Here is a 26,839-nt window from a genome sequence, read left to right on the forward strand (position 1 = left end):
GTGACAATGACACAATTCAAGATCTTCAACTGGCAATCAGTTTAATTTTAAACTATTAGTATAAATGGAACAAAATTTTGAAATATAGCTCACTGATTGCATGTCGTTTTATTCTAAAAAATCAAGCGTCCAGCTTTACCCACTACGAGGTTACAAGGAGGTCAAAAATGCCCTGAGTTACTTTGAGAAAAGGATGGTACAGTGCTTTTGTTTGAATCGACTTGGCTTGCTTTTGCTCAACTTGGCAGGAGCACTGCCATGCCATTTCAAAAAGTGATGTATGCCATTAAGTGTGACGAAATTATCTTCCCAAAAACTAATTCCTAATTTAATTCTTTTTTCCTGAAAGCGAGTTTATATCTTAAAGTATAATTGGTTTACTTCCATATAGTTAAGCTTTATCTTGATGGAACAAATCCAGTTGGAAAAATTCATTACTCTGTACATAGTGTGAAGTACTGTGTTCTCATTATATATAGCACTATTTTTTCTGTGTCTTTTAGCTGTTTCTTTATTCCTGTAATGATGTGTCACTTATTGTCACTTATTTATTTTAGTGCTAAATGGGATTAAAAATAGCACAGTACAAATGATAAATTTTCTTTGTTTCAAATATGAGGCTGATTTGTATTATTATTTACTGATTAGTTATTGATGTACTTAGTACCCTGTGGGATAATACTTGAGCATCAATATTTTTAAATCTTTTTTTTTTTTAAATTATAGAATTTTAATACTTTAGTTTTCTATTGTGTCTTTTATTTATTTTTTAATCTACACTGTTTATAATTTACTTCTCTTTGCATAATTTAGGATGCTGCTGATGATGATTGTGAAGACAGTGGTTCTGAATGTGTTATTTGTATGAGTGATAGCAGAGACACATTAATTTTACCTTGCAAACACCTATGTTTGTGCAATAGCTGTGCGGACTCGTTGAGATATCAAGCTAATAATTGTCCAATTTGCCGTGCCCCATTTAGAGCATTATTGCAAATAAGAGCTGTGAGGAAATCCAGTACTGCCCTCCCACAAGTTAGCCATGCTGAAAATCAGGTAAAACTGCATAATTAAATTCTTTTCCAAAATATATCAATGCATGAATGTATTGTTTTCACTTAAAACTCTATGATTTTTTTTCACTACATTTCCATTTTATTTTTCATTTAGCCATCTCAAGATATACCTCATGGTTATGAACCTATATCTCTTATTGAGGCATTAAATGGTCCTGTTCAACCCACAGCTCCATTAGTTCCTTCTTTTGGTAAGATAGATCTTGTTTTATAGTATTTAAAACTTTTATCTATAAATAGAGTTGAGCAACAATCAAAGTGCATAGCTTCGAAAGAAGGTATCTCCAATTCTAATTTTTGCATAAATGCGTTTTTTAGTTTTTTCAGTGCAATACCTAGATAGACCAATAACCTGAGATAGCCAGAGAGTTTGAAAATGTTCTAAACAAAACAGGAAACGTTACTGTAACTGATATATAGTTGTTTGAAAAGATATGAGGCAGTGAGAAGCAAAGGGATGTAAGTGGACATTTTCAAGTTTTGAGTAAAATGCATTTAAATATAATGTCCTTGTTAGGTTTTCATTGATTTTTTTTTTCTAAATCATGCTGTACAGCAGCACCTACCAGGGCTACTAGTATTATCTCTTGCCCCAAGAGAGAGGAGAGATCCACCTATCATTTGTACTGTTTATCTCCAAACTTTTAATTTCGCCACTTACATCCCTTAGCTTCTCACTGCTTCATATAGGCATTTTTCCTTGAAAAAAAAATTTTTTTTGGAGATACTTTTGCAGCTATATGCTTCAACTATGTGGTAGGCAAATACTTGATGTTTAATTAACTCTTGTTGTACTGCTAACCTTTTCTGATCGAAATAGAAAATGCAAAATAGCTTTTCTATGTGGCAAATGATCATGGAAAGCTTTCCCCTTTAAAAGTATGATGCTAATGTTTCATATAGGAATCCCCACATGTTTTGCGGGTAATGAACCAAGGTATTATCAATAAAGTGTGAATGTATATCGTTTGCCTTCCCACCCATATAAAAAGTGTTGATGCATTTTATTTTCATGAACATTGCTTAAAAATGGTCTAGTTTAAAAAAGTTTGTTTCTATAATTTACTAAGGATGCTGCTTAATTTTGTCATGGGTTGTTATTAATCCTCTGATGGTATGACAATCACTTGTTCTGTCCATTTCCATGAAAAATATTGAAAAATATCATTTGTTTATAATCAAAACTTTTTTTTCTCTAATTAGTTCATGACAATTATTTTTAATAAATTAATATAAAACTTGGGGGAAAAGCATTTTTTTTAATTTTTTTTTTAATTCTTTAAAATTTTTCTGTTCTGGCAAAAGACTGGGTTGCTACTGTTCAGCTAAATAGCTTGAGTAAAATGTGGCAAGTTTCCAGTTCCTCATCTCATCCTAGACCCCTTTAACTTGGCATGTGTTAATTCGATCAGCTTAAGCATTCTAGGCTGAATCTGGGTTTACAAATTATTGTCCTTTGTGAGACAGTTTGAAAAAAAAAAGTTATTTCTGCTCATTTCTACTGCAAAAGTTAAATGGAGTCCTGATTCTTCACACAAAAAAGCTGTATGCCTAGAAAGCCTGAAGGGACCAATTTGACCCCCTCCCCCCAATTAATGATTTTTTTTTTTTATTTATTCTTGAGTGAGTTCACATACTAGACACTTCTTCTCATATGACTAAATAAAAACAGAGTGAATAATAATGCACAGTGATATTCCAACTGACTGCAAAAAAGGGAAGGTAAATTTCAAACTAGAGAGTAGCATTTTTTTATGTTACAACAAAAAGTCAAAACGAAGTAATTCACTACTTTTTATTGTGAAATACTTTAGGGCCGACTGTGGTCCCTCCCTTCTGCATAGGTATAGATTTCAATATTTTTGCTCCTATGAGGCTAATGGCTTAAACTTGATTGTATAAGTACGCAAATACAGTTATATTATAAAAAAAACGAGAAAACTCCCATTGCATTCCGCTAATATTTGATTTACTGAACAGCAAAGTACAAGAGAGACCACACAGGCCCCTCCTATCACTGGATTGTCCAACGAAACTGACTGTCCTGTTGACTGTCCTGGTCTATCCACTTACTATCGAATGAAAAAATTAAAATTTAAAACATATACAATAAATGTCCTCATTTAATGTATGTATGTAGAATTGATAATGTTGTAGGGATTTTAGAATCAGATAACAACACTAATGCAGTAATAATGGAACAAATGGCTGAAATTTTTTATCCACCACCTAATGTAATTGCTTGAGGCTTCAAATCTTTGATGGAGATTGATGAGAACCTTAAACCCTAATTATACTAATTGATGACAATATTTATGAAGCTATCACTGCAGTGCTCGTGCTCAACTATCCGTAACTTGGGTCCCAAGGACCCATTAATGAAATAGATTTGGGTCCTTTGGCGGAAAAAATGAGTCCCTTAAATTTTAAACAGAAAATCTTAGCACGTAATTGAATAATATACAACTATTTATACTTAGGGAAAAGAAACTATCCACATAGTTATTTGAAAAAGGTATGAAATAAACTAAATTGGTTAATTTTGCCCTTTTTTTCTGTGATTATCATATGTTCAAATAATACACTTGCAAGATTTAGTTATTTGAGAAACTATTTAGTCAGTTACAATGAGGTAAACTCAAAATTTACTTTAAAGTTGGATTTTACCATGAGATAAAAAATAAATACCTTTGATTGATCAAGCAGAAAGCACTCCCTTAACCTTTGCTTTCATAAACATTTTTCTAGGTGAAAAAAAGCAACTAGCCCCCCCCCCCCTCCATCAATTATCAATGGCAATTTCATAGAAATAGAAAAAAATCGCAAGCGAATTAACACAACGCAAAAATCGCGATCACAAAAACGAAACATTTTCTCACATGAGTATGAAAATTGCTCATTTGCAATCTTAAATTAGAAAATTTGACTTCATTGTGACTCTTTTAAAATATCTGTGTTGGCTTTGGTGCTACTTTTAAAATTTCGCCATTTTCAAAATGGCGCGATCGATTAATACGTGACTTTTGCAAGTCCAAATAAAAATAGCCCCTCAGAAATAGGTGAATTACTAGAAAATGAACAAGGTTCAAGTGCTTTTGTATAAAATTCATATTCATAAGTAATTTAACAAGAAAAATTTTAAGTTCGGAACTTTGTGTTTTGCGCGATCGGGAAAATGTTCGCCATTTTTTTTTCACCCATCCTTTTATTGAGGATGCAAGATAATAATTTTCAAAAGTAATTCTGGTTAGGTGAATGCAAAATAGATAAGCTTTTACTACTCAGTTGTCCTGTATCAATCCTGAAGATTGCATTGAAACCACTCTTACTTTTGATCTTTATTGTTGTTTTCAGGAATTTCCCTGAGATAAAAGTTGAGGGAGAACTTATTCTTAGAATAGAGTACAATGGGCTATTTATGAACTTGCAATATTTTGCTCCTTGAGCTCTGCCCAGGAGGTCACTGTAAGCTCTAGTCTTATCACTAAAATTCCATTGACTGGTCAACAGTAGGGGTGTGTTTGAATAGCTGATACAGAGATAGGGTCATTTTAATCCTTTTCTGTTGATTCTCCTGGTCATTGAAGCTTAAAAGCATTCACTAGATAGATTTTCAGCATTTTCCACAATTTTTTTTCTGGTTTTTATCTTTTGGGTGTTCTGGGTCCCTAGGACCCGAATTTTCGCGGAAGTTCCCTTTCCCGCGAATTTGCGTAAAAAACCCGCTATAGCGCGTAAACGCGAACCCTGGACTTACAATCTAGTGTAAACACCGAATCATACAGCTTAACTGCTCAAATGAGGAAAGTGGTTAGAATCTTGTGTCTGGGTGTAATAATTTACTTGCTGTTATTGTTGTAATTATTATTATTTGTATATTTATTAATTTCATTTTGTTGTTACCACTGTTCCTTTTCGTAAGTGCATTCTTTTCACTACACCAACAGGTTAATTAATATTGTCTGTGGAAATCAACAATTTCTTTATTGATTAATGTAAAAAAGTATGTATTTTCCAGCATTGTTTGTTATAATCAGTTACTTAATGTTATTAAACCTTTTTCCTCTGAGTGTGATCATACTAAGTGCTCTCCACTGTATGTATTTTTGATGGAATATATGCATGCAAACATTTTTGAAACATTGTTTCTCTAGACCTGTATTAATTGTGCCTTTTAATTCATCACATATTATATTTTGTATTAACATATTTCTATTAATTCTATTAAGTTAGTTTTTCTTCTCATTATTTTTTTTAATGCATAGATGTATTCTTTAAATTAAATTGTTTTTCTGTTCACATACAGTTCCAGCACCTATTCCTCCTTTTTCTAATAGCCCTGACATTCGGCAGAAGCATCGTCATTTAGAAAGGTGAGTTACTGATGTACTTTATTGAATATATTGATAATATTATTTACATTTTGTTTTTGTTTTCTAATTTTGTCATAAATGGTAAATGGGGTATTTTAATATTTTTATTCTGTAGGCACCATTCCAGTACTGCTTCCTTAAGGCTCACTGATAACATAAATTCTGATAAAGAAGATCTATCATCTGATAAATTGCGAAGCAAATTAGAAGGTACTTCAGTGCCTGAAGTTGTTGTTGCTGCTATGATGTCATCTGATAAAGCTGTTCACAAAACTGAATCTTTATCACTTACTAGAGGAGAGGGACGTAGACATAGAAAAGGTTTCCGAACTTCTTCTGCTCCAGAAAAAATGAGATTACTTGCAAATTCTATGCAGATTGTTAATGAAGTTGGCTGTGCTAAAAGGAAAATGGTAAAAGTTCAACCTTTTGGTTTTTGGTTTGTTTTCTTAATCCCTCTTGAACATTTCCTTAAATGCATGAGTAAGTTTTCTGTCAACTTAAGATGTAGTTTTTTTTGTTTTTTGCCTATGCTATCTTTTAAAAAAGTTTATACACAAGGGGGCTATGCACCCTGCTCACTTTGCTCACCGTCCTGTTCACCACCTGTGATGGATAACAATTGATTATGTGTTGCTATTTTTATCAATTTATTCCTTCAGCTTCCTAAGGTTTAGAAGGATGAAACAAGCCAGAATGGCTTCCCCTAGATATGTAGACAATGATACTAGTACTGATTTTGTAGACATTGACAGTCCGGAGGAGATAAGGTTACAGACAGATGCACACAGTTTTTTTATTTTATAAATCTGAATGATTTTTTGTGTGTAAGATTTTTAAACACCATTGTCTTGAAATCATTTTTAATGATACATCATTGACAGATGGCATGACTGAAATTCTTGAAACTGGACTGAAACATTTTTTGAGTTTCTGGAATATCAGAACTTTCCATTAAATCATCTGCAAAAGTGGAAATTGTTATTTTCTTTAAATATTTTTTCTTATGAAAAGGCTTAGATTTTTATCATTTTCTGAAAACCCTTAAATAAACTGTTGCTATCAAATTTTAAGCTTATCCATTTACTTTTTTTTTTTTAAATCGGCTTTCTAAATGCAGTTCTGAAAAGTGCATCTATTTTTCGACTGTACATTAATTTTCCTTACTGTAAGTATAAATAGTAGCATATATATGTGCTTCATTTCTTACAGGAACCTTCAAGCAGGATTTGCAATTACCAACTTCCCTTTTCTATTGTCTTTTGTCAATACCTTCAGTTATATATAACTGCCATATTTTATGTAACAGTATTTCTAAATCCAATCTGTGTTTTCCGTAATGTCATAAATTTTTCATCTGTAATTCAACCTTCTGACTCTAGACCATCGTTTCTCAACTGGTAGTTGGCAAACCTTGGGGCTTCGCAAGAGGTACTAAGGGATTCATGAAAATAATAGTGTACTGGCGGAATTTCAACATACTTTTTTAATATAAAGTCTTGAGTTGAAGCTCTTTTTTGTTCATTATTTATTCATTTGTATCTGGCACATTTGACACTCTTTGCATGAAAATGTTAGCTTATTTGCTGACATATTTCACATCTAAAGAATTAAGGCTGTCATTACAAGGTGTGAGTTTTACTACTTTCATTGAGAATGATAAGATTAAAGCCCTGCCAAAAAAGTTCCACTTTAGAATACAATGAATTCAGATGAAAGAATATGAATGCTTTGGTTTTCTTAGAAGCTTAAGAAAATTCAGTTAAACTTCATGGAAACATTACCATATGCAAGCGACTGAAACACTTTTAGTTAATTTTCGATGCTTAGTTTCTGTACCATTTGAGTGTGATGAAGAGCCTTTCTCTTGATGTGCTTTGACTTGTGATTGTACTGCTGTTTGTTACTATATTTTTCACACTACATAGACTACAATTTACTCAACAAGTACAATAATTTGTTGAAAAAGTGAAGAAATGGCTAGCTGCCTAAAAAGACCACAGGAAGTGTGAAAATATAAATTCCTTAAGAACATTTTTTTGTTTGAAATTTGCGGCAGTAACAGGTACGCAGCAAAAAAATCAGCGGAATTAAACCATGCAACATAATTTGCTCTGTATGGAAAGAAGGGTGAAATTTGTGCCGGAAATTTCACTCGTAAGAAGTAAGCTTAAAAATAATTTTGTTATCAAAAAATACTTCTGTTGTAATAACAGGGTGGCGACAGATCAGGGAGATCAGGGAAAAGTCAGGGAACTTTATTAATCAAGGAAATATCAGGGAATTTCAAAAAAAAAATAACAAAAAATCAGGAAAATTGATTTTATGAAGAAAAACAATTTTTTTTTTACTTTACAAAATTAAGTATCCTAAATCCCTAGGCATTTTCCGGCAATTATCTGTTCAAAAAAAAAGTTGAATTAAAGAGGTGCGATTATAAAGTGCCGTATATTTGTGCATCTTTTTTCCTCAATTTCAAAGTATTGAATCTTACTTATTAACCACAGGGTGAACTTCCTAAGATTGCTTCTGTGTCTTTTAGGTTGTTTATTTTACCTAGCTTGAAATTTACTTTCACGCTTTTAATGCTACGTAGAATAAACAACCATACAGGCAAAGAGGGAGCCTTCATTAATGCCTTAGCTCCTTTGCCTTTTTTCCATTGTCTCGAAGTAATTAGCGTACTGTAATCACAATTTCAAGAAGAAATCTTTGGTTTTTGAATTAATACTGATAAAAGCTTAAAAGTTATTGCTTCTTCGCATTTTTAATTTAATTGCTAAAATTGAAGTTTCAATCAAAAAAACTTTAATTTTTGCCGTTATACTATTTTCTGTCGCCGCAGATTATAAGGGTTTTCTTTTCTTCAGACTTAAATGATTCTTTTAATTTATAACCAAGTTGTATTCTTCTTTTATATATTTTAAAATTAACTTATTGCTTTTTTTTCTGTTTTTTTTTCTTGCATTTCAAAGTTGTTTGTTACAAAAACAGTCTAAGATTTTTTTCGTTACATACTGCAATCATTTGAAATAGAGTTAACTTACTTAAGTAAATATCTTTATTTTTTTATTGTTAAAATGCTGTATTCATTCATTAAAAACTTTTTGTTCTTGATTAGAGAAAAGCTCCCTATGAATGGATGTCAAGAGGTTTCATCTGTGCATGTTTTGCATAAATGTGTCAATTAGTTATATAAGAATAACTACATTACTTCTATTCTTTCACTCTTACTTGTTGTTCTTGAACCAATTATTATAATGTTTGAAAATTTAGTTCAAAATAATTTCAATTACTTTTTAGTTTTACCATAAATACACATATGTTTTTAAGAGTGATTTTAATAGTTTCTTAAAATTCATATGCTAAGTGGTTTCTGGAAGTTAAGTATTTTTTTTTTTTTTTAATTTTCTATTATCTTTCCATGTAGAAAAATTTAATATACTGTTTTGTAGTTTTTTTTTTTTTTCCAAAAAAAAATTGACTTGATATGTTTTTAACCCATTTTTTTTTTTTAAAGTAGCATCTTTTTAAAATATTTCTTTAGTTCAACAACTTTACACAACTTAAAACGTTTAAAATACTGCATTTTATACAAACATACAATGGATTTCAAGTAGAGCAAAGAAAGAAAACCATTAGCATTGGTAACGTAAATCAGGGAAAAGTCAGGGAACTTTTTTTCAGTTTCTGTCGCCACCCTGAATAGTTAGTTAATTATAAGCATTTCTATAATTTTTCAATGGGTTATTATTATTCTGCCCTTTTAGTATACCAACAAATAAATGATTCAGTATTCAAACAATTAACGTATACGCTGTATAATTTTTATCAAACAGCTAGTTTTTTCATGAAGACATAAATTCAGAGACCTATCTAAATTGATTCAAAGTAAAAAGATCACACACATGTAGTTAATCTGAGATAGTTTTCTGAAAGGTAATTTTAAAGATAATTCTTCAACCAACGTCAGATTTAGCATTGTAGATTAATGTACAATGGCGAATTTACAGGTGTTGGGGCCGTTGCAATGCAGTTTTGGGACCCCCGGAATATATTATAAAAAAATTCATATTCTTTTTTCAATACCCTTCAGGGGTCCTATGTCCATGGAGGGCCCTCGCTGTTGATAGTGCTTGTTGTGAGAATTGCAAAATGGGAAATCTGCTACTGTAATCTTACTGTTGTAGCAGAAAAAGACATTTTAAAATTTATTACTCTTTTCAACAATGTTTCTATGTAAAGAAGGATTTTCAATATACACAGAGATCAATACAAAAGCAGATTAAATACTGAATCTAATGCGGGACTGAAACTGTCAAACATTTGAGCCGAGCTGTGAGCTTTTTTCCACAAATAATCCATTTTGAGAGTTTTTTTCAAAGTTGACTGAATTTCCACAAATTATTATCACTGGGTTTGCTTCTGTTGAATTTGTTTTGTATTTATTTTGTAGCTATCATTTTAGTTCGTAGCAATGTTGGTACTTCCATGTTTTGCAATTATGTTTTCGTTCTTGTTATTTATAAAATCATTTTCCCAACTTCTATTATGTGTGTGTGTTTTTTTTTCGACCATTACTTGTTATTGTTCAAAGGGTTTACCAACTTTATTCTCATTTTGGAAGGGGTTCAAAGTGGAAAAAGGTTGGGAACCACTGCTCTAAACTTAAGCCCATTAAAAACTGTGGTTGACCTCCCAAGTGCCATTGAAAGAATATTCTAAACTTTTGGCTTGGCATGAGTTTTATTTCCTGGCTAACAACTTATTTCAAACACTGAAAGTTAATTTGCCATTTTTTGGCACCTTGCTGTTTTTATGTTAGTAGTTTAGTAGTAGTTGTTGCAATGCATGAAGTCAATGTCCTTATAATTTCATGATATTTAATTTTGTTTTCACTTCAGATAAATTCCACAAATTTTCTCCACTCTTCCTCAAAAATAGATACCATTGTGATATTCCATTGTGAATCCTTTGTATGAAAATTATTTTGTTGTACATAACTTCTTTACTTGAAAATATGATCTATATCATCTACAGTCACTTTTAGTACAGAAAAGTACAAACTTTTCATGTGTGTTTGTGTCAACTATACTGTAATATTAATGTTTTTCATCTCCAATTTAATTAGAAATCTATTTATTTCTTAAAATATGATTTTCATGCTTGTAATTTAGTTTGGTTGTTTGTATGTTACTATGTCATTATTATATTCTTTTACTAGAAAACTAAACATTGCTCTTATACTATGTTTGGTTTTAGTTGCATTTTTCTACCCTGCATAAAATTGTAGTTAATACCTGTATTCCTATTTATAATTAGTTCCATTAAATTGTATCAAACAGGACAACAATGAACAAAACTCATTATCTTGCAATTTTGACATGATTTCTTTATCAAGCTTTTTAGCTAAATAGACACATGCATTAAATTAAAGCTTGCTTTAAGTGAACCATGGAAAGAATAAAATTAAATTTCCTTTAAAATTTAAGTGTTTCTTAGAATTTCATTTTGCATTTTTAATACTTTCAAACAATGGTTGTGTGTTTTTAGTATTTTTACTTTAAGCTTGGTAATTTAGTAAATGTTTGATCTAATCTCTTCATTTAGTCAGCTATTGTTGTATTAAATGAATTGATTAGCATGTGTTTTGAAAAATCCACAAAATCAAAGTTAATATTCACAAGAGAGCGAACAAATCTCTAGAAATAAAAAGTATTTCTTGATTAGTTTTTTTTTTCTGTAACTTAGATATATTTTATGTACTCACATGTGAAAAATTGGCGAGATGTTTTTGTTATTTCCTCTGTCAATTTTCATTAATCATACTTTCCAACCTTATTTACATTGACCAAAAAGTCGGCTTATGTAAGGTGCTTTCAAACAGTGATAGCAAAATCCCCTATAATTAGGGAAAATAGCAAATCATTGCAGGAAGAATTTTTCACCCACTCCTTGCCTTGAGGAAAGCAGATTAGTTCAAAGTAGTATTGGGGAACTGTATGTTGCTACATAAACTATTGTTTTCAGAAAACTTTGCTCCTGGATCTTTAAGGTAGTTCATTGCATTTCCTTTGTAAATGTGCCATGAAAATCTAAATGTTACAACAAATTCTTCTGAAACAAAGACATGAAACATGTGTTAAAATTTTAAATCAGTCTTAGAGGATATTCTTGATATTTGTATCATTATTATGTTTATTAAATTTCAAAAGTCAGTTATTGTCTCAAATTCGTAAATACAATGCATTATATTTGAGCAAGCATTTTAAGAAGTTTTTTCCAATAATTGTAGGATAAAGATGCTGAATTAGCTGAAACTAGATCCCTCCTTGAAAGTAATGTTGCTGTGGAAGATAATTCTGGAAATACTTCTTCCCCGAAACCTAGCAGACCTTGTAGCAGAAGTAGTCCTATATCATTATCAACTCCTCATTCCTTGCATTTGTGTGAGAAATCTAGTAAAGGTAAATAATCATTTTCTATACAGTGGACGCCGGTTAATTGAATTAGTGGTAAATTGAATCAGGCGCTTTAATGAATCAAATCATCAAAAACAGAACAAGACCCAGCTTCATTGACTTAGCCACTTTATTGAACAGCTACTTTATAGAATCAAAATTGTTTAAAACAAACATGATTCATATAAGCGGTGGCCACTGTACATACTTTATTATAAGTGATTTGTGTGTATCAGATTCTTTGTTCTTTCTGAAATAACTTTTATTTCCAGTTTAACTTTTCACTGCCAAAATAAATTAACTCATTAACTGCCAAAACTTATAATTGTTGTTTGATTTTGATATAAGTTATAAAAGTTACTATTCTGAACCCATACAAAGTAATGTACTGTGATAAAAGAAAAATTGCACTTACTGTTAGAAATATAGGATTTTGTATCAAGGCAACACCAGTAGAAAAGGAGCGTGGATTCTAAGTAATTTTATCTAGAGCCATATTGTGGTTTCAATGCGTTTTTATTTCTTTAAATGTTTAGTAACTTTATTATGATTCTGAAATGTAAAGAGCACCTTTTAAGAAACTGAAATTTATTAAAAGAAGCACATAACTGCACTTCAGAAACTATTAATTTAAAAAAAATGATTATTATAGTTCATACACGATAAACTTCCCTGCAGATATGGTATAGGGCAATATTATAAACATTGCAGTCAAACTTCTGTTGCAGTATCTCTTTCTAAAACTTATCAGTTTTTGAAATGTTTTTAATTATTTTTTATCCTTGTCTGTGTCTGCTGCATTTCTGCTATTAATCGATGAGCAGTCCAATAAGATGAAGTAAAACAATAATGTGAATAACATCCTTAGAGTTGTCGTTTAAAAACTTTAAAATAAGAGAAACCAGGGCTAGTAGTGACACTTTTGTCATTTTTTATATTACCCGAAGATTTGAACTGATGTGAAACATTTAATGCACAGGGTTCGTACGCCCTTGAAAAACCTTGAAAAGTGCTTGAAAAAAAAAAGTTCATTTTCAAGTGCTTGAAAACCTTGAAAAAGTTTTAAAACCTTGAAAAAGTTTCTTAGTGCTTAAATTCTCCCAAAAATCAACGAATTGTGCTTAGAAGTTTTAAAAAAGTATTTCACCAATGCAATTTTCTGAACATGTGTTCAGTATGCAACATCGCGAAAAATTGCTTCCGTGTTTGGGATTTCAATCCTTTTGCATCTTGTAAATATTTTGATGTTTTTTACAACCGAAAGATATTTTGACATATGGTACCTTAGATTAGTTTATTTTTTGTTTAATTTCATTAATTAACAAAGAAATTAATTTGGAAACCATGACAACATTGATCTTACTCGGGTTTCGCGGAAAATTGCTCTTGTGTTTGAAATTTCAATCTTTTTGCATCCTGCAAATATTTAAATATTTTGGCTAATCAAATGTTAGTTTCGCATATGCTACCTTAGATTAGTATATTTTTTGTTTAATTTTAATAAAAAAACAAATAAATTTATTTCATGGGAAACATGCCACGTCGAACGAACTCAGACTTTGCGAAAAATTGCTTCTCGTGTTTGAAATTTCAATCTCTTTGCATCTTGCAAATATTTAAATATATTCACTAATCGGATGTTATTTTCATATTTGCTACCGTAGATTAGCATATTTTATGTTTAATTTCAGTAAAATATAAGTTTATTTTATGGGAAACATGACAGCATTAAACTTAATTCGCGAAAATTTGCTTCCCTTGTTTGAGATTTCAATCCTTTTGCATTTTGTAAATATTTTTATATTTTTGGCAATTAGTAGTTATTTTGACACTGCTACATCAGATTAGCTTATTTTATTTTTTATTTTAATAACTAAAGAGTTAAAGAATTTATTACCTTGGTCTTGTTTAATTATTTGCTAATTTATTTTTGCAATTTTGAATGATTATCTTTACCTAATTTTTGGACATAGCAGATTTTTTTTTAAAAAATTTAAATTTCAGCAGTTGAGCACCTAACAAATTAACTTAAAGTTTGTATTTTAAATATAAAGTTGATTTATATAATGTTATTTATAAGTACATCATTTTTTTTTTATGTCTGCTAAAATAAATAAGGTGTATAACAGGGGTGGTTGTGTTATGATTATTCACTTGAAATCCAGTAGTGTTCGTTTTTATGCTTTTACCTCCCTATATCTCCAATTTTCCCCTTTTCCTCAAATGTTCAAAATTACTACTTTATTAAGGTTGTGGGTACTTGGAGCTTACCGAAAGAGGCTTTAATCAGCAAAGGGGTAGATAGCTTAAGGAGGGTCATTCATCTTCATTTGGATCTAATAAATTGACCAGTACAAGCCTAGCTAGGCCCAGTGCCTGTTGCGGGTTATCAACAGGCACTGGGCATGGTATTTCTATGCAAAATATTTTGACTTAATAAACTATTTTATGAATTGTATGCATAGCAAAAGTTGTTGTTGTACATATGTATATTCAAGTAATAGGGGTCTTAGTTTTAAAAATTATTTCCCCCCCCCCTCGCCCCATTTTGCTCTTTGAAACTTTCAGGTAATTTTTTATGAACTCACAAATCACCTGAATATTATTGCCTTTCTAAATTTACATTCAAATTTCAACAATAACCCATTTTTTCCCAAAATAAAACTACTTTTGTCATAATATATGTCAACTTCTTGTGAATCTTTTCAATTTCGAAATATGGCTCTATAAATCTGAACTTGCACATTTATTGTCTATTGCAAGTTAATCAATGAAAGCTGAATAGGCTCAAGTTTGCATTCAGAGTATTTATCACTGCTTAAGCTGCTTTTGTATATTTTGAGGTGTAGAGACTGGACTGTGGACTTTCATAAACTTTTCTTACTTCCTAATTTTTAAATTTACTCGAGGACAGTTGAAATGCCTTATTGTCTGAACAGCTAATAAATACATACGAATAAGTGATTTGCATACTTATAAATGATTTGCAAACCTAATATTTTTAGAACTTAATAGTGAAAACTGAAATAACTTTCTGGGTAGTGTTTTTGTCCTATCCGCCCTTATATTGTAATAAACCACTGTATAGATATTGGAAATAAATGTTGAAACCCGGGGGGGGGGGGGGGAGTGACTTCAAAAACTCCTCTCTGGCAATGCCATTGAACTTGGGTATTTTAGTTTCTTCCCTTAAAAGTTAAAAGCACTTATAAAAGGTTTTTTTTTTAAGTATTAATTCGCTGATTCTAGAACATATACGAACCTCTGACTGCTGCAACCTTTGAAAAACCTCAAAGTTAAACCTTTTGGTATCTGCTTCTCTTTATGACCAAACTTTTCAAACATTTTCAGAAAAACTTTCAACGCAGTAGATCTCTCATCAAAGCGTCTCTCGTTGTAGAAAAAGCAATTTTGCTTTCCTATACTTTTTTGTATTATTGCCTTATTTCTATGTGTTTGTAGTAAATGAAATCTGCGTACAATATTTTTAGTACAAATTTATGATATTGCCTTGAAAACAAAATTTTTTACCTTGAAAAGTACTTGAAAAGTGCTTGAATTTTTTTCTGCCTAAAGGGTATGAACCCTGATGCATCATATCATTAAAGTAAATCTTGAGCAAAATATTTATTTATAAAATAATTGTCAACATTTTAGACGTTTATCATAACATAAAATGGAATTTGCGTAGCCTCTAAGTTTGAAGCAACTTGCCCCGTAACGGGGCTAGTAGTGACATGCTTGAAGCACATTGTGACACCCAAAGAATGCATACAAATTATGTAAGAAAAGCAATAAATGGGGTATTTTACATTAGGAATGAAATAAGTATTCATTTGTAATACTCTGAACATAAAAAAAAAACCTTCATATTTGCAATAACACTTTAAATGAAATGAAAATAAAATACAGTAAACTCCTGATTATCCGCGGAATAGGGTGGCGCGGTAGCCGCGGATAAGCGAAAACCGCGGATAATCCGAATAATAGGCAAAAAGCCATACTAGTGTATATAATAGCTATAAAAATATGAATAACACTCACATATACATGCAAATTATAGCTAAAAACAATAACATTGAATGTAAAAATTATATGCAAAAGCTAAAAACGAACAGTAACACACATTTCTCAGTTTAAAAAACATTTAATAACTATAGGTATACATTTACCTTAAATTTTTACAAAATAGTCGGTTAGTTGTTTCTGTTTTTTCATTTTAAAACTATTCTTTTTAATTTGTGATTAAAGTTTTTTCAGTAGCATCTTATCACAAAGTGATGTGTCATCCTGCTCCTCTAAATATTTAATCAGTCCGTCGACGTGAGTGAGAGCTGCTTCGTGGCTGACTTTGCTCTGCTGCTCTGCTCCTCCGTCTTCTTCATCCTCATCGTTCACTGCACTAATTTCTCCAGCCAGGATCTCGTCATCAGTGAGATATTCGAAGCCGGGATCGCTAGAATCACAATTCATCCATTCGATAATGTTTTCTTCATCAATATCCCTTCCTCCGGGAACAGATTTCGCCAATTCTGCCAAATCAGCTGCAGTAACTTCTTTCTGTGAAATTTCTGTGGGCATTTCAACTTCTGGTAAAAGTTTTCTCCACGATTTTACTAAAGTCGTTTTTTTTGACAGCTTCCCAAGCACTGTTAATGTCATAAATGCTGTCAAGAATCGTGTAATCTTTCCAGAAACTCTGAAGATCATTTCCCTCTTCAATCCTCTTTAACAAAAGGTTGGTACGATAGTTTTTTTTCATAGCAGCAATTACACCTTGGTCCATGGGCTGGATAAGTGCCGTAACGTTAGGTGGCAAAAACTTTACGAAAAATTTTCCGTCTGCTGAGTTTAAAACACTTCCCCCTGGATGAGACGGGGCGTTGTCAATCAACAATACGGCTTTTTCCGGCAAGTTTTGGGACTTGAGATGCTCTCTCACTTGAGGAATAAAATGTTCTTTGAACCATTTCTGGAATATATCTTGGTTCATCCATGCTTTTTGTTGATTGAAATAGTGATTGGGCAGATTTTCAGCTCTTGTGCCTTTAAATGATCTTGGTTTTTTTGCTTTCCCAACCACTAAGAGTTTCAGTTTTTGGTTTCCAGTTGCATTGCTGCAAGTCATAATTGTGTATCGTTCTTTACTAAATTTATGACCTGGCGTTTGACGTTCTTTTTCAAAAGCCAAAGTTCGAGTTGGTAGGCACTTCCAATTAAGACCAGACTCGTCTGCGTTGTACACCTGTTCATAAGAAAGATTTTCTTTCATTAAAAACTGTTTAAATTCCTTCTTGAAGTTTTCTGCAGCTTCTTTGTCAGAACTTAGTTTTTCTCCGTAAACTCCGATTTTTCTAATACCGTGACGATTTTTAAATCTTGACTGCCATCCTGAAGACGCATCAAATGCCCCTTCAATTTGAAGCTTTTCAAAAAATTGCTTAGCTTTAGCAGCAATTATTGGTCCGGATATGGGAGTACCTTCGCTTCTTAATTGGTTCACCCATTTGAGTAACGCCGCATCCAATTCTTCATAAGTGCTGGTTTTCATAGTCTTTCTTTTTTTCATGAATGTTGAAATGTTCGTTGCAGAGGCAAATTGTGCCAGTTTATCTTTTTGTTGCAGGATTCCTCTTACGGTCGATTCTCCAATTCCATACTGTAAACTCATGTGTGGAACCATTTGCGACGTTCTGAATTATTTCCAACTTATCTTGGATAGACAAGACAACTTTCTTTCTTTTTTTGCTCATTTCTGCAAACCATTTTCAACTGAAGGCAAGCAAGTCAGACTAACAGTTTAACTGACACTGATTAGGACTCCAGCAAACAGAGATAAGAGATTCGTTATGACATCAATCCAAAACAGAATGCAACTGATTGGTTGCCTGGAATAGGGCTGGAATTCTGGGGGGAGTTTCTTGGAATGAGTGAGGTCGGAACAAAAAAAAATCGTGAAGGGGAGAGAAGGGGTTTTTATTGAACAATGAGTGTAAACTGCTTAAGGACTGCAGGTGTATAAATCAGGTTCCAACTAGTCTGGTTTCGCTAACTTTGGAATTTGGATATGATGGAAAGGAGAAAAAAGAAATAAGAATCTCGAAAAGTAAATTATGCACTTGCAAAGTAAAAATAGGTGCATTTTGCAACATTCAGTAAATCATCACCGTCAAGAAAAAAAATTGAAGAGACCCGCGGATAATCCGAGCAGCGGATAATCCGACCGCCGATAATCGGGAGTTTACTGTAGTTTAATTATCAACGCTTGTGAACTCTTTTTTAAAGACACATTGAAAAACTGCGTTAATTGAGAAAAATAAAATGTAGACCAGCAATAATTTTTTGCCATATTAATCTTTGATTCTGTTCAATGTGTAGGTCAATATCCTACAGGCCTACATATTTTTATAATCACTCATTATCATTGCTTGTTTCACCATCCGATGTGCTGTTAATGCAAATGAAACAAGGTTTATTTTTTGGTACATTTGACATGAGACCAGTTTTTAAGTGTCATGCATTGTACCCAGTCTTCTACGGATCTAGAAACTTTGTATTGCTAAAAGCAAACTACACATAATCAATTTTTATCATCTTTAGAGCTATTCGAATCTTTTTTCTTCAATTTTTCTTATAATGTTGGTGTAATTTTTGTGCACTTTTTAGCACTTCCATACAATTTAAATTTTGTCTTCTTCAATTTGTTTCTTGCATTCTCTTTCTTTTTGTTTTACTTGAATTTTCTCTTTGGGTGGGATTGCTAGAATAACAGGTTTAAAACATTTACAAGCAGAGTACACTTTCAATTTCCAGCTTCAAGTGGCCGTTTAGGCGGAGGTACCTTTTACATTACAAAGAAAATGTATAGTGTAAAAGGCACAGGTACCTTTTACATTATTAGCTATGTAAAAGGTACCTCTGTTACATTGCTAATGGCAACTGTCATAGACTCATCTAATTCAATGAGATTTCTCCATTCTGAAGACTTCTCTGCATTCTTACTATTATTGACTAAATTTATTGCTGAAGTGTGGGATATGATAAGCTTCATATTTATTATTTTCACTATCATTATGGTCATGAATGCTCTTATCTCTTATGGACAACAGACCTTGGCAAGTAGGAACATAGTCACAACCTGCCTCCTTGACTTTGTCACAACTTGCCCAGTGTGCCATTTTAAACTTTACTGAAAATTTTACGCGATAGTATCATGATCAACAAATGAAATGCATAGAATATCAGCTCAAAACAAAGGTATTTAAATTATGTTAGGAAAGTTTTCACACCTTAGTGTCCCTAGTGGCAATCACAATTCCAACGCAGGTCACAAAATTTACTTTTTCTGTAGAAAACACAATAAATATTTTTATCTTGAAAACAGGCCAATGCTATACTTCCAAACTTACACAAGATACTAAGACCATCAACCTGCTCACTCGCATGATGCAACAGGTGTTGAAACCTATTGACTCGGTCAGGTGGGTCGATGGCACAACTTACCCCTGGCACAACCAACTCCAGTCTTCCCTAATGGGGCAGTTCCTGAAATGATCACCGTCCACCTCACCCTAGCAACACAGAAAACAACAGAGCGAATCCTTTACTCAAATTCTATGCAGATGTTTTTGCAAATAGTCATGACAATTACACGAAAACAAGCCACTCCAACAGACCGAGGCAATGAATTGGGGGTTTTATTACTTTTATTGAGTGGGAAATTCCACTTTTTACTCACAGCTGCATCACTTAATGAAGTAATCAAGTTATTTTTCAGTTTGTTAAAAGCAATTTGTTTAATGTTGCGCAGAGGCAAAAGAAAATCTGGTTTTGTCGTCAGAGATCCAGCCTTAACAAGTTGATCCCCCTGCTGATTTCTGAAAATGTCACAATGATTTGGAATACATTGGAGCACAACACTTCCCTAGTTTTCTTAAGATCAAACAGTTTCATTCTGCAGGAATGGACATGAGCATTTTCATTATACTTTGTATTTGTCAGTGACAAATAAGCTGCTTGTAAATCAATGGGAAACACAATATTGTGTTTGGGGCTGTTTTTTAATTTATCAATAGCAAATGATATAGCCGCTATCTCTCCATCAGAATTGTCACAATGCTTCCCAACTGGACAGCTAACACTAGAAGTACTTGAATATGCTCCAGCACCAGCTTTTTTTATTGCATCTTCAACTAAACCATCTGTATACACGTTAAACCAATTTTCAGGAGGGTACCTATCATGCATAGTTTCCAAGGCTGCACTTTTTAACTCACTTTGTATTTGAAATGTTATCATTGCCTTCTTCACCACTAGCTTCTGTTATTTCTGGTGGAACAATGTCAGTTTCATCATCATCTGAGTTTACATCGAAAAAAACCTTTTACGGTGCCTTTTCAAGGTAAGAGATATTTATCTTGTCACTTCGGACTGCAGGTCCACAGTCAAAACACTCAGAATAAAATGAAATCTTTCTACCTGGAAAGGAGATGAGACAGAATTTGAGCAAAAAAAAAAACATAAAAGAACAACAATTTCTATTAGACGTAAAAATAAATGTTCAGAGCAAAATTTTTAACTGCAATATTTCTATTGATATTCTTAAATCTCAAACTGAAATTAATGCAAGCATAAATTTTATATTATACTTTTTATCCTTCTTTTTAATGACAGTTATGTCAATGCAATACCAGCGAGGGTTACATGCCTGACCTGCTGCAAATTGTACAAGAGTTATCTTTGCAGCCCAAGGGCTCAAAAAACTATGCCTACCTTTTTGTAACAATTTTGAGGCTCTGAACAGATGAATTAATTGTAAAAGGAATCCATTTGAAGCCACCAGAAGAATACATTTTTATTCCCTACTTTTCTAAGCAACAGAGAGCACTGGTGTACATCCAAGTTGCTTTCATCAAGTTTTCTCTTCCCGATCATTCCGTCATTTGTTGCTGAAGAGTTTTGTGATTTGTCAATCATCGTAAGTGTAAGGTTTTTTGTTCTTTCCTAGAGGATTTTAAACATTGAGTAGATTGGCAAAGGGGGGGGGGAGTCAGTGCCTTAGAAAATTGGCTCTTAATGGAGGTGGTCGCTATGTAGAGGTTTCACTGTATCATGAAAAAATGCATTGGTAAGAAAACTTAATGCTTATTTACTTAAAAATCAAAATCAATTTTTAAGTTTTCATTTTTCTTGACTGCTAAAATCTTGATTACTTCATTGTTGAAAAATTGTTCAGTAAGAAGAGTAAACATTTTTTTAATGTCCTCACAAAAAGCATTGAAATACATAGTATGTGTAACTAATTTGAAATTTCATGAAAACTACTGATATTTTTGATTAAATTCAGAATTACCCCTGAAATGTGTATCTTAATGCAGTGGTTAATTGAGGCAGTTAATAGCATCATCAGATGAACTCTCAGTTGGTGCAGGCTGATTCATTTTTAAATCGCAAATTATTATTTACGCAGTATATGATAAATAATCATTTCGTCTATATAAATTGATGATCCTAAAATCAAATTTTCAGAGGTACTGCTTGTTAGTAAAATCTTTTGTACAATTCCAAACTTATACTGTCTTGATTTAGGATTTTCTGTTGTACAATTACAATTAAAATTTGTTTTCATGGACAGGAATATGTGCAAGGAAAAGCAAAAAAGGATTAATTTTTCATGCATTGTATGAGAGATTATGTTATATACATTTAATTGAGAAAGCTAAGGTGCTTCGTTAATCATTTCTATTCATTTCTGTGCATAATTTATACTGTGAAAAAACTTTTTATCTCACTGAAAAAAAAATGCTGTGCTTGTTTATGTTTGTGCTGTTATGACCAGCTTAATTTAACACTAGAACATGAAAATCTAAGTTACTTATGATTTACTTATGATTGGAGTACAATAATAAAACCTAATCTGCCGCCCTTACCCATCTTCCTTTAAGTTTTTATATTGAAAGTTGACGAAAGAAGTAATCTAAAAATAGGGTGAACTTGCCACACCCAGAAGTTACTTCCCGGGCAAGAGCCCTGCCTTGTTCCCCCTAGATCAGGGACTAAATCACGGTAAAAAATTGAAATTAAGAATACTGCAATAGATAAATATCAGTTTAAATTTTTGATGTAATTATGAGAACTTTCCCTTCCATAGTATTTTGCCAAAATCAAATAGCAGACAATGTCTGGCCAAAACTTAATATTTAATGGGTTTCCCTAATAGGGTAAACATTTTTTGCACTATTAAATGCTTGTTGATTACTAAAAGCTTTTTACTTCGTAAAAAGTAGTAGAAATGGTTAGATTTGGATTCTCATTAAATTATAAAGAATTTGGTTTTTTTTTTTTTTTTCATGTAATGGATTTAAAATGACACTATAAATCATGTGAGGAAAAAAATTTGATGTTGTAATATATTCTTTTTAAGCTAATTTAAAAACATGCTAACAATGTATAAAGGGCAAATAATGGGAAATATTTATTCACGCAACAAATGAGATTTTTTTCCAAAATTTAAAAGTTTATTTAAATTTATGGTTTATAAAAAGAGTTAGTACAAGAGATGTATGGGCAACATAAATTTGTTTTCCATTCTGATTTCCAAACATGAGAGACATATATTAGGAACAGTCAATAAATAACAAGACAGAGGATATAAAACATATTTTCTTCGACATTCTTCAAAAATATTGACCGAAATTGTTTAAACACTTATCTCCACTTGAAAATTAGTCGCATAGTTCCATGCTCATAAATGTCCTTTGGCTGCTGCTGGCACCAATTACGCGTGCACTCCTTTACTTCATCGTCCAAATAAAATCGTTGTCCCCAAAGTGCCTTCTTGAGTTCCCCAAAGATGTGGGATCACATGGGAATATTTCTGGACTATAAGGGGGGTGGTTCGAGATTTCCCACTTAAAATTGTTTAAAAGTTTTTTTTTTTTTGCATTTGCTGTGTGTGGTCCCAGTAAACTTTCATGTACGTTCATCCTGTTGAACGACAACACTAAATCACAGACAGCCAATGCCAAAAAAAAAATACTTTCATGGAAATATAAGTGGAAAATCTTGAACCACCCTCTTATAGTCCAGATCTATCCCTGTGTGATCCCATATCTTTGGGGAATTCAAGAAGGCACTTTGGGGACAAGGATTTCATTTGGATGATGAAGTAAAGGAGTGCATGTGTAATTGGTGCCAGCAACAGCCAAAGGACTTTTATGAGCATGGAATTATGCAATTAATTTCCCAGTGGGATAAGTGTTTAAGTAATTTTGATCAGAATTTTTTGAGAAATGTCGAATAAAATCTTTCTTATAGCCTCTGTCTCGATATTTATTGGCTCCCTTATATGTACATTTTTAATACAACATTCATCGCTATTATTTTAGTAATTATCCAAAATGTACTTTCTCCAATTCATCAAATTTTAGCTTTTAAAAACTTTGTCTACTAATTTCATGCCTTATGCTCTTGCTATAGATACTTCACCTGGTGGAGAAGATTCTGATTACTATACTCCAGAGGATCCTAGTTTGACAATACTTGTTGATCAAGGAACTGATACCAGTTTAGACACACCACAAGGTATTGAACAAGGATCATTAACTGATTCACTAAGCAAGTCTCGTGGTGAGTATTTCGTAACTGAAAAGCATAAGATGAATCGTGAAAGGCATGTAGCTGCAGATGAACCATCTGTAGTTGATCATGACTGTGCTGTTCTTGAAAGCAATAAGAAAAATCCTGATTGTATTAAAATAATGGAAAGTTCTGAAGCCTTAAAATCTTCATATTGTAACGCTCTTGCTGTAAATTTAGAAAATCCGAATTCATTACCTGGAACACCAGCCAGCAATGCCAGTAATCATAGTAGCGGGGACAGTTTCAGCAGTACTTCAAGTACACGTTTACTGCTGCAAAATCAGAGTTATGATACCTTGCCAGAATAAAAATTCAACAAAGTAAATTAAATGCACCTTTTGAATTAATCTGAATATAATTTTTTATTCAAGCTTATTTATGTTTACTTGTACAGCAAATATAGTTTTGATATTATGTTCAAGCAAGGAGATTAGTACAAAAGGAAACAAAATTTAGCTAAATATTATTTTATTCATCAGCTGAGCGAGTAAAGCTTGGGTTAAAGAATTAAAGTGGTGAATGTACAAATAGTTAAATATTTTCTATCATATTGATCCTGCATTTTCTGCAAAGATATTCTTTGTTAACATATTTGTTTCACAAGTTGTGTATCTCCATTAAAATTGAAGTTCCTAATGCTCTCAATATATTGGTAACTAAATTATATTTTTTCAGTTGTTTAAGGCGGAGTGAATAATTTTTTTAAAAAAGTACATTTAATATACAGTAGCCCCTCGTTATATCGCACCTCGTTATATCGCTCATTCGGATATATCGCTCTTTTCTTCTGTCTCCCGAAATATTAAAGCCTAAAATAAGAAAAAACTTTTCTTTAAGTTTTAAACCATTTCTAAAAACATATGGTATTGCACAGAGAAGGTCTCTTTCTTCTCTATTTTGTCAATGAACAAAAGGAAGCAATTCTTCTGAATTCGCTGGAAAAGCAACAGCAATTCCTGTCATCCAAATGTACATACCCGTACAGTATATTTCAGTTTAAGATGGTCTGTAAACTACTTGACATCTTCTTTTGTATTGATACATTGCCTTTACAAGGAGTGAGAGACATCAAACAAGTGTCGTAGTAGCCCATGTAAAAAAGAACATACGCCCTTCTTTTAGTACAGAAAAGATTTGTACTTGGTTGCACAAACCAGGATTTGCATCAAAAAAGGGAATAATGATCTGGATGGGCGAAATAGTTTCCTGGAAACAATCTGGTTTCTTTTACTTTTCACATCTTTTCTACAGCAAGTAAAACGGATTAGAAAACCTACTCGGAATAAGAGGGTATTGGAATGCTCATTCTTATCTCGCGGTAGCTCAGAAAGACCGTCTTCATTCGCCATTTGATAATTTTAACTTTCTGACGGTAAAAATTTACTTAAATTTCAATCTTGTTTAAATTTCAATAGGTGTGATAGTACCCACATCGAAAACTTAAGAAACTAATGTCAAAAAGAACGAATGCCAATTTACTTGTGTATTAGACATAACTATTTTTAATGCCGACCGTTATATCGCACTTTCGGATATATCGCTCTTTTTCTTTGTCCCCCGAAAAGCGCGATATAACGAGGGGTTACTGTATTCGCTATTTTTCAAAATATTTCTTATATTGTGACTGCTCAGTTATTTCTTCAATCATGCAATTTATTCACTCATAAATCATGTAGAAATGAATTTATTACATTATTTGTTATATTACTAATGAATTCACATTTTATTATATTATTAATAAAATCATGGAAATGAATCTACTTCTCAGTTATTTATTCAATCATACAATTTATTCGATCTTAAGTCATTTAGATGAATTTATTTTATTATTTATTATATTATTAATGAATTCACAATTTATTATGTTATTAATGAAATCACAAAAATGATATATTTTTTTAAGAAGTTGCATATTCCTTATCTCTGCTACAACTAAATTTATGTTACTACTACTACTATGTTACTGATGCTCTCAATAATACATTGTTAACTCAATTAGAATTGTTAAGACTAAGCAAATCATTCTTTAAAAAGTAGATTCACTTAATATATTTGCTTTTTTTTTTCCAAAATATTTCATCAATTGTTGATTCTTAGTTATTGATCCGATCAGAAATGAGTTGATTTTTTTTTTTTTAAATTGCAAGTTACTTATCTTTCCTCAAAAAGCATTAAAATGTGAAAAAATATTTAACCCTCTTGGTGGCATGACCAAGTATTTTTTTGTTTTCTATAGAGTTTAACTTTGAGTGGGAATGGCCCTGCTGCTAGGAGAGTTAAATGATGTACAACAATTTGTGAAATTTTTTTTAGACGATAAAATGGAATTTACTAAGGTTTAAGAATGTAGTTGCATGGAAGTAGTGTGATCGGATGAAAAATTTTAGTAATTTTTTCATTTTTTCCTCTGCACATGATTTCTTTGCAATTTAACAACTCAATTTTTAATGTACAATAATTTTTGTTGCTTATTCATGTGTTATTGTAATCAAGTTTTTATGCATTTATTGCTAGCATTAATAAACAGTGTTTTTGTTTGCATTTTCTATAGTGTCAAATATTTCTTTAAAACTTAACAAAAAATAGTTAGAAACTTTTTTTATTCAAATTATTTTTAATGCAGTTTTTTATGCTGTTATATTTTCTTAACTGAGTGCCTATTATATACTTTAAATTGTTAAAAATGCCATAATGAATATCTCGCATTTTATTCTTGATTATTATGTAAGATGCTTGCAAAAATGAATTGCATTTATGTCCAAAGTGCTGTTCTAATACATGATGAAAGAGCATCTTTCTCTTGTTCATCTTAATACACATTTCCAGCCATAACTACTATAAGGGTGGTTTTTAAGTTCAAGAAAAGAAAGGTTTTTTTTTTTTTAATTTTAGAATTATATTATTTAAAAATATATTTTTTTTCTCTTAGTCTTCTCTATGTTTTGTGCTTTCAATGTAATATTTCTCAAATAATGCTCTCAAATGTATGTTTAAATTGTGTGATATTTTAAAAATTAATTGCTTGTTTTATATTTTAATCTTTCATTTAAACTGCCTTTTTTTAGTAATGTGCCTTTTTTTTACATGTGGAATAAAAAAAGCTTTGCATTACATTTTTTTTATAATTTTCTAAAACTAAGTATGTGATTAAAACTATTCAGCAGTATTACAAAGTATTATCAAGGAAATGTAAGTTTGTGCTAAAATTAATTAAAGTGTTAGGGAACTTAGGAATACAATGGGTAAAAGGGCAACATGAGATACCGCTAGTTCATTAAATAATTCTTGT

At 31.7% G+C, this 26,839-nt stretch overlaps 1 protein-coding gene across 1 annotated transcript in view; it reads left to right on the plus strand.

Moving 5' to 3' along the window:
* The window catches only part of LOC129218169 (E3 ubiquitin-protein ligase MGRN1-like), a 100,806-nt gene extending 75,585 nt beyond the window's left edge, over nucleotides 1-25,221 (plus strand). The window contains exons 8-13 of the mRNA XM_054852383.1: nucleotides 814-1,056; nucleotides 1,171-1,267; nucleotides 5,383-5,449; nucleotides 5,565-5,862; nucleotides 11,745-11,916; nucleotides 23,389-25,221. Coding sequence (XP_054708358.1) covers nucleotides 814-1,056; nucleotides 1,171-1,267; nucleotides 5,383-5,449; nucleotides 5,565-5,862; nucleotides 11,745-11,916; nucleotides 23,389-23,858 — 1,347 coding nt within the window. The 3' untranslated portion in view covers nucleotides 23,859-25,221. The remainder of the gene's footprint in view (nucleotides 1-813; nucleotides 1,057-1,170; nucleotides 1,268-5,382; nucleotides 5,450-5,564; nucleotides 5,863-11,744; nucleotides 11,917-23,388) is intronic.
* Nucleotides 25,222-26,839: the final 1,618 nt, after the last annotated feature.

This window comes from Uloborus diversus, chromosome 3 (genome assembly GCF_026930045.1).
Source record: "Uloborus diversus isolate 005 chromosome 3, Udiv.v.3.1, whole genome shotgun sequence".
Taxonomy (NCBI): domain Eukaryota; kingdom Metazoa; phylum Arthropoda; class Arachnida; order Araneae; family Uloboridae; genus Uloborus; species Uloborus diversus.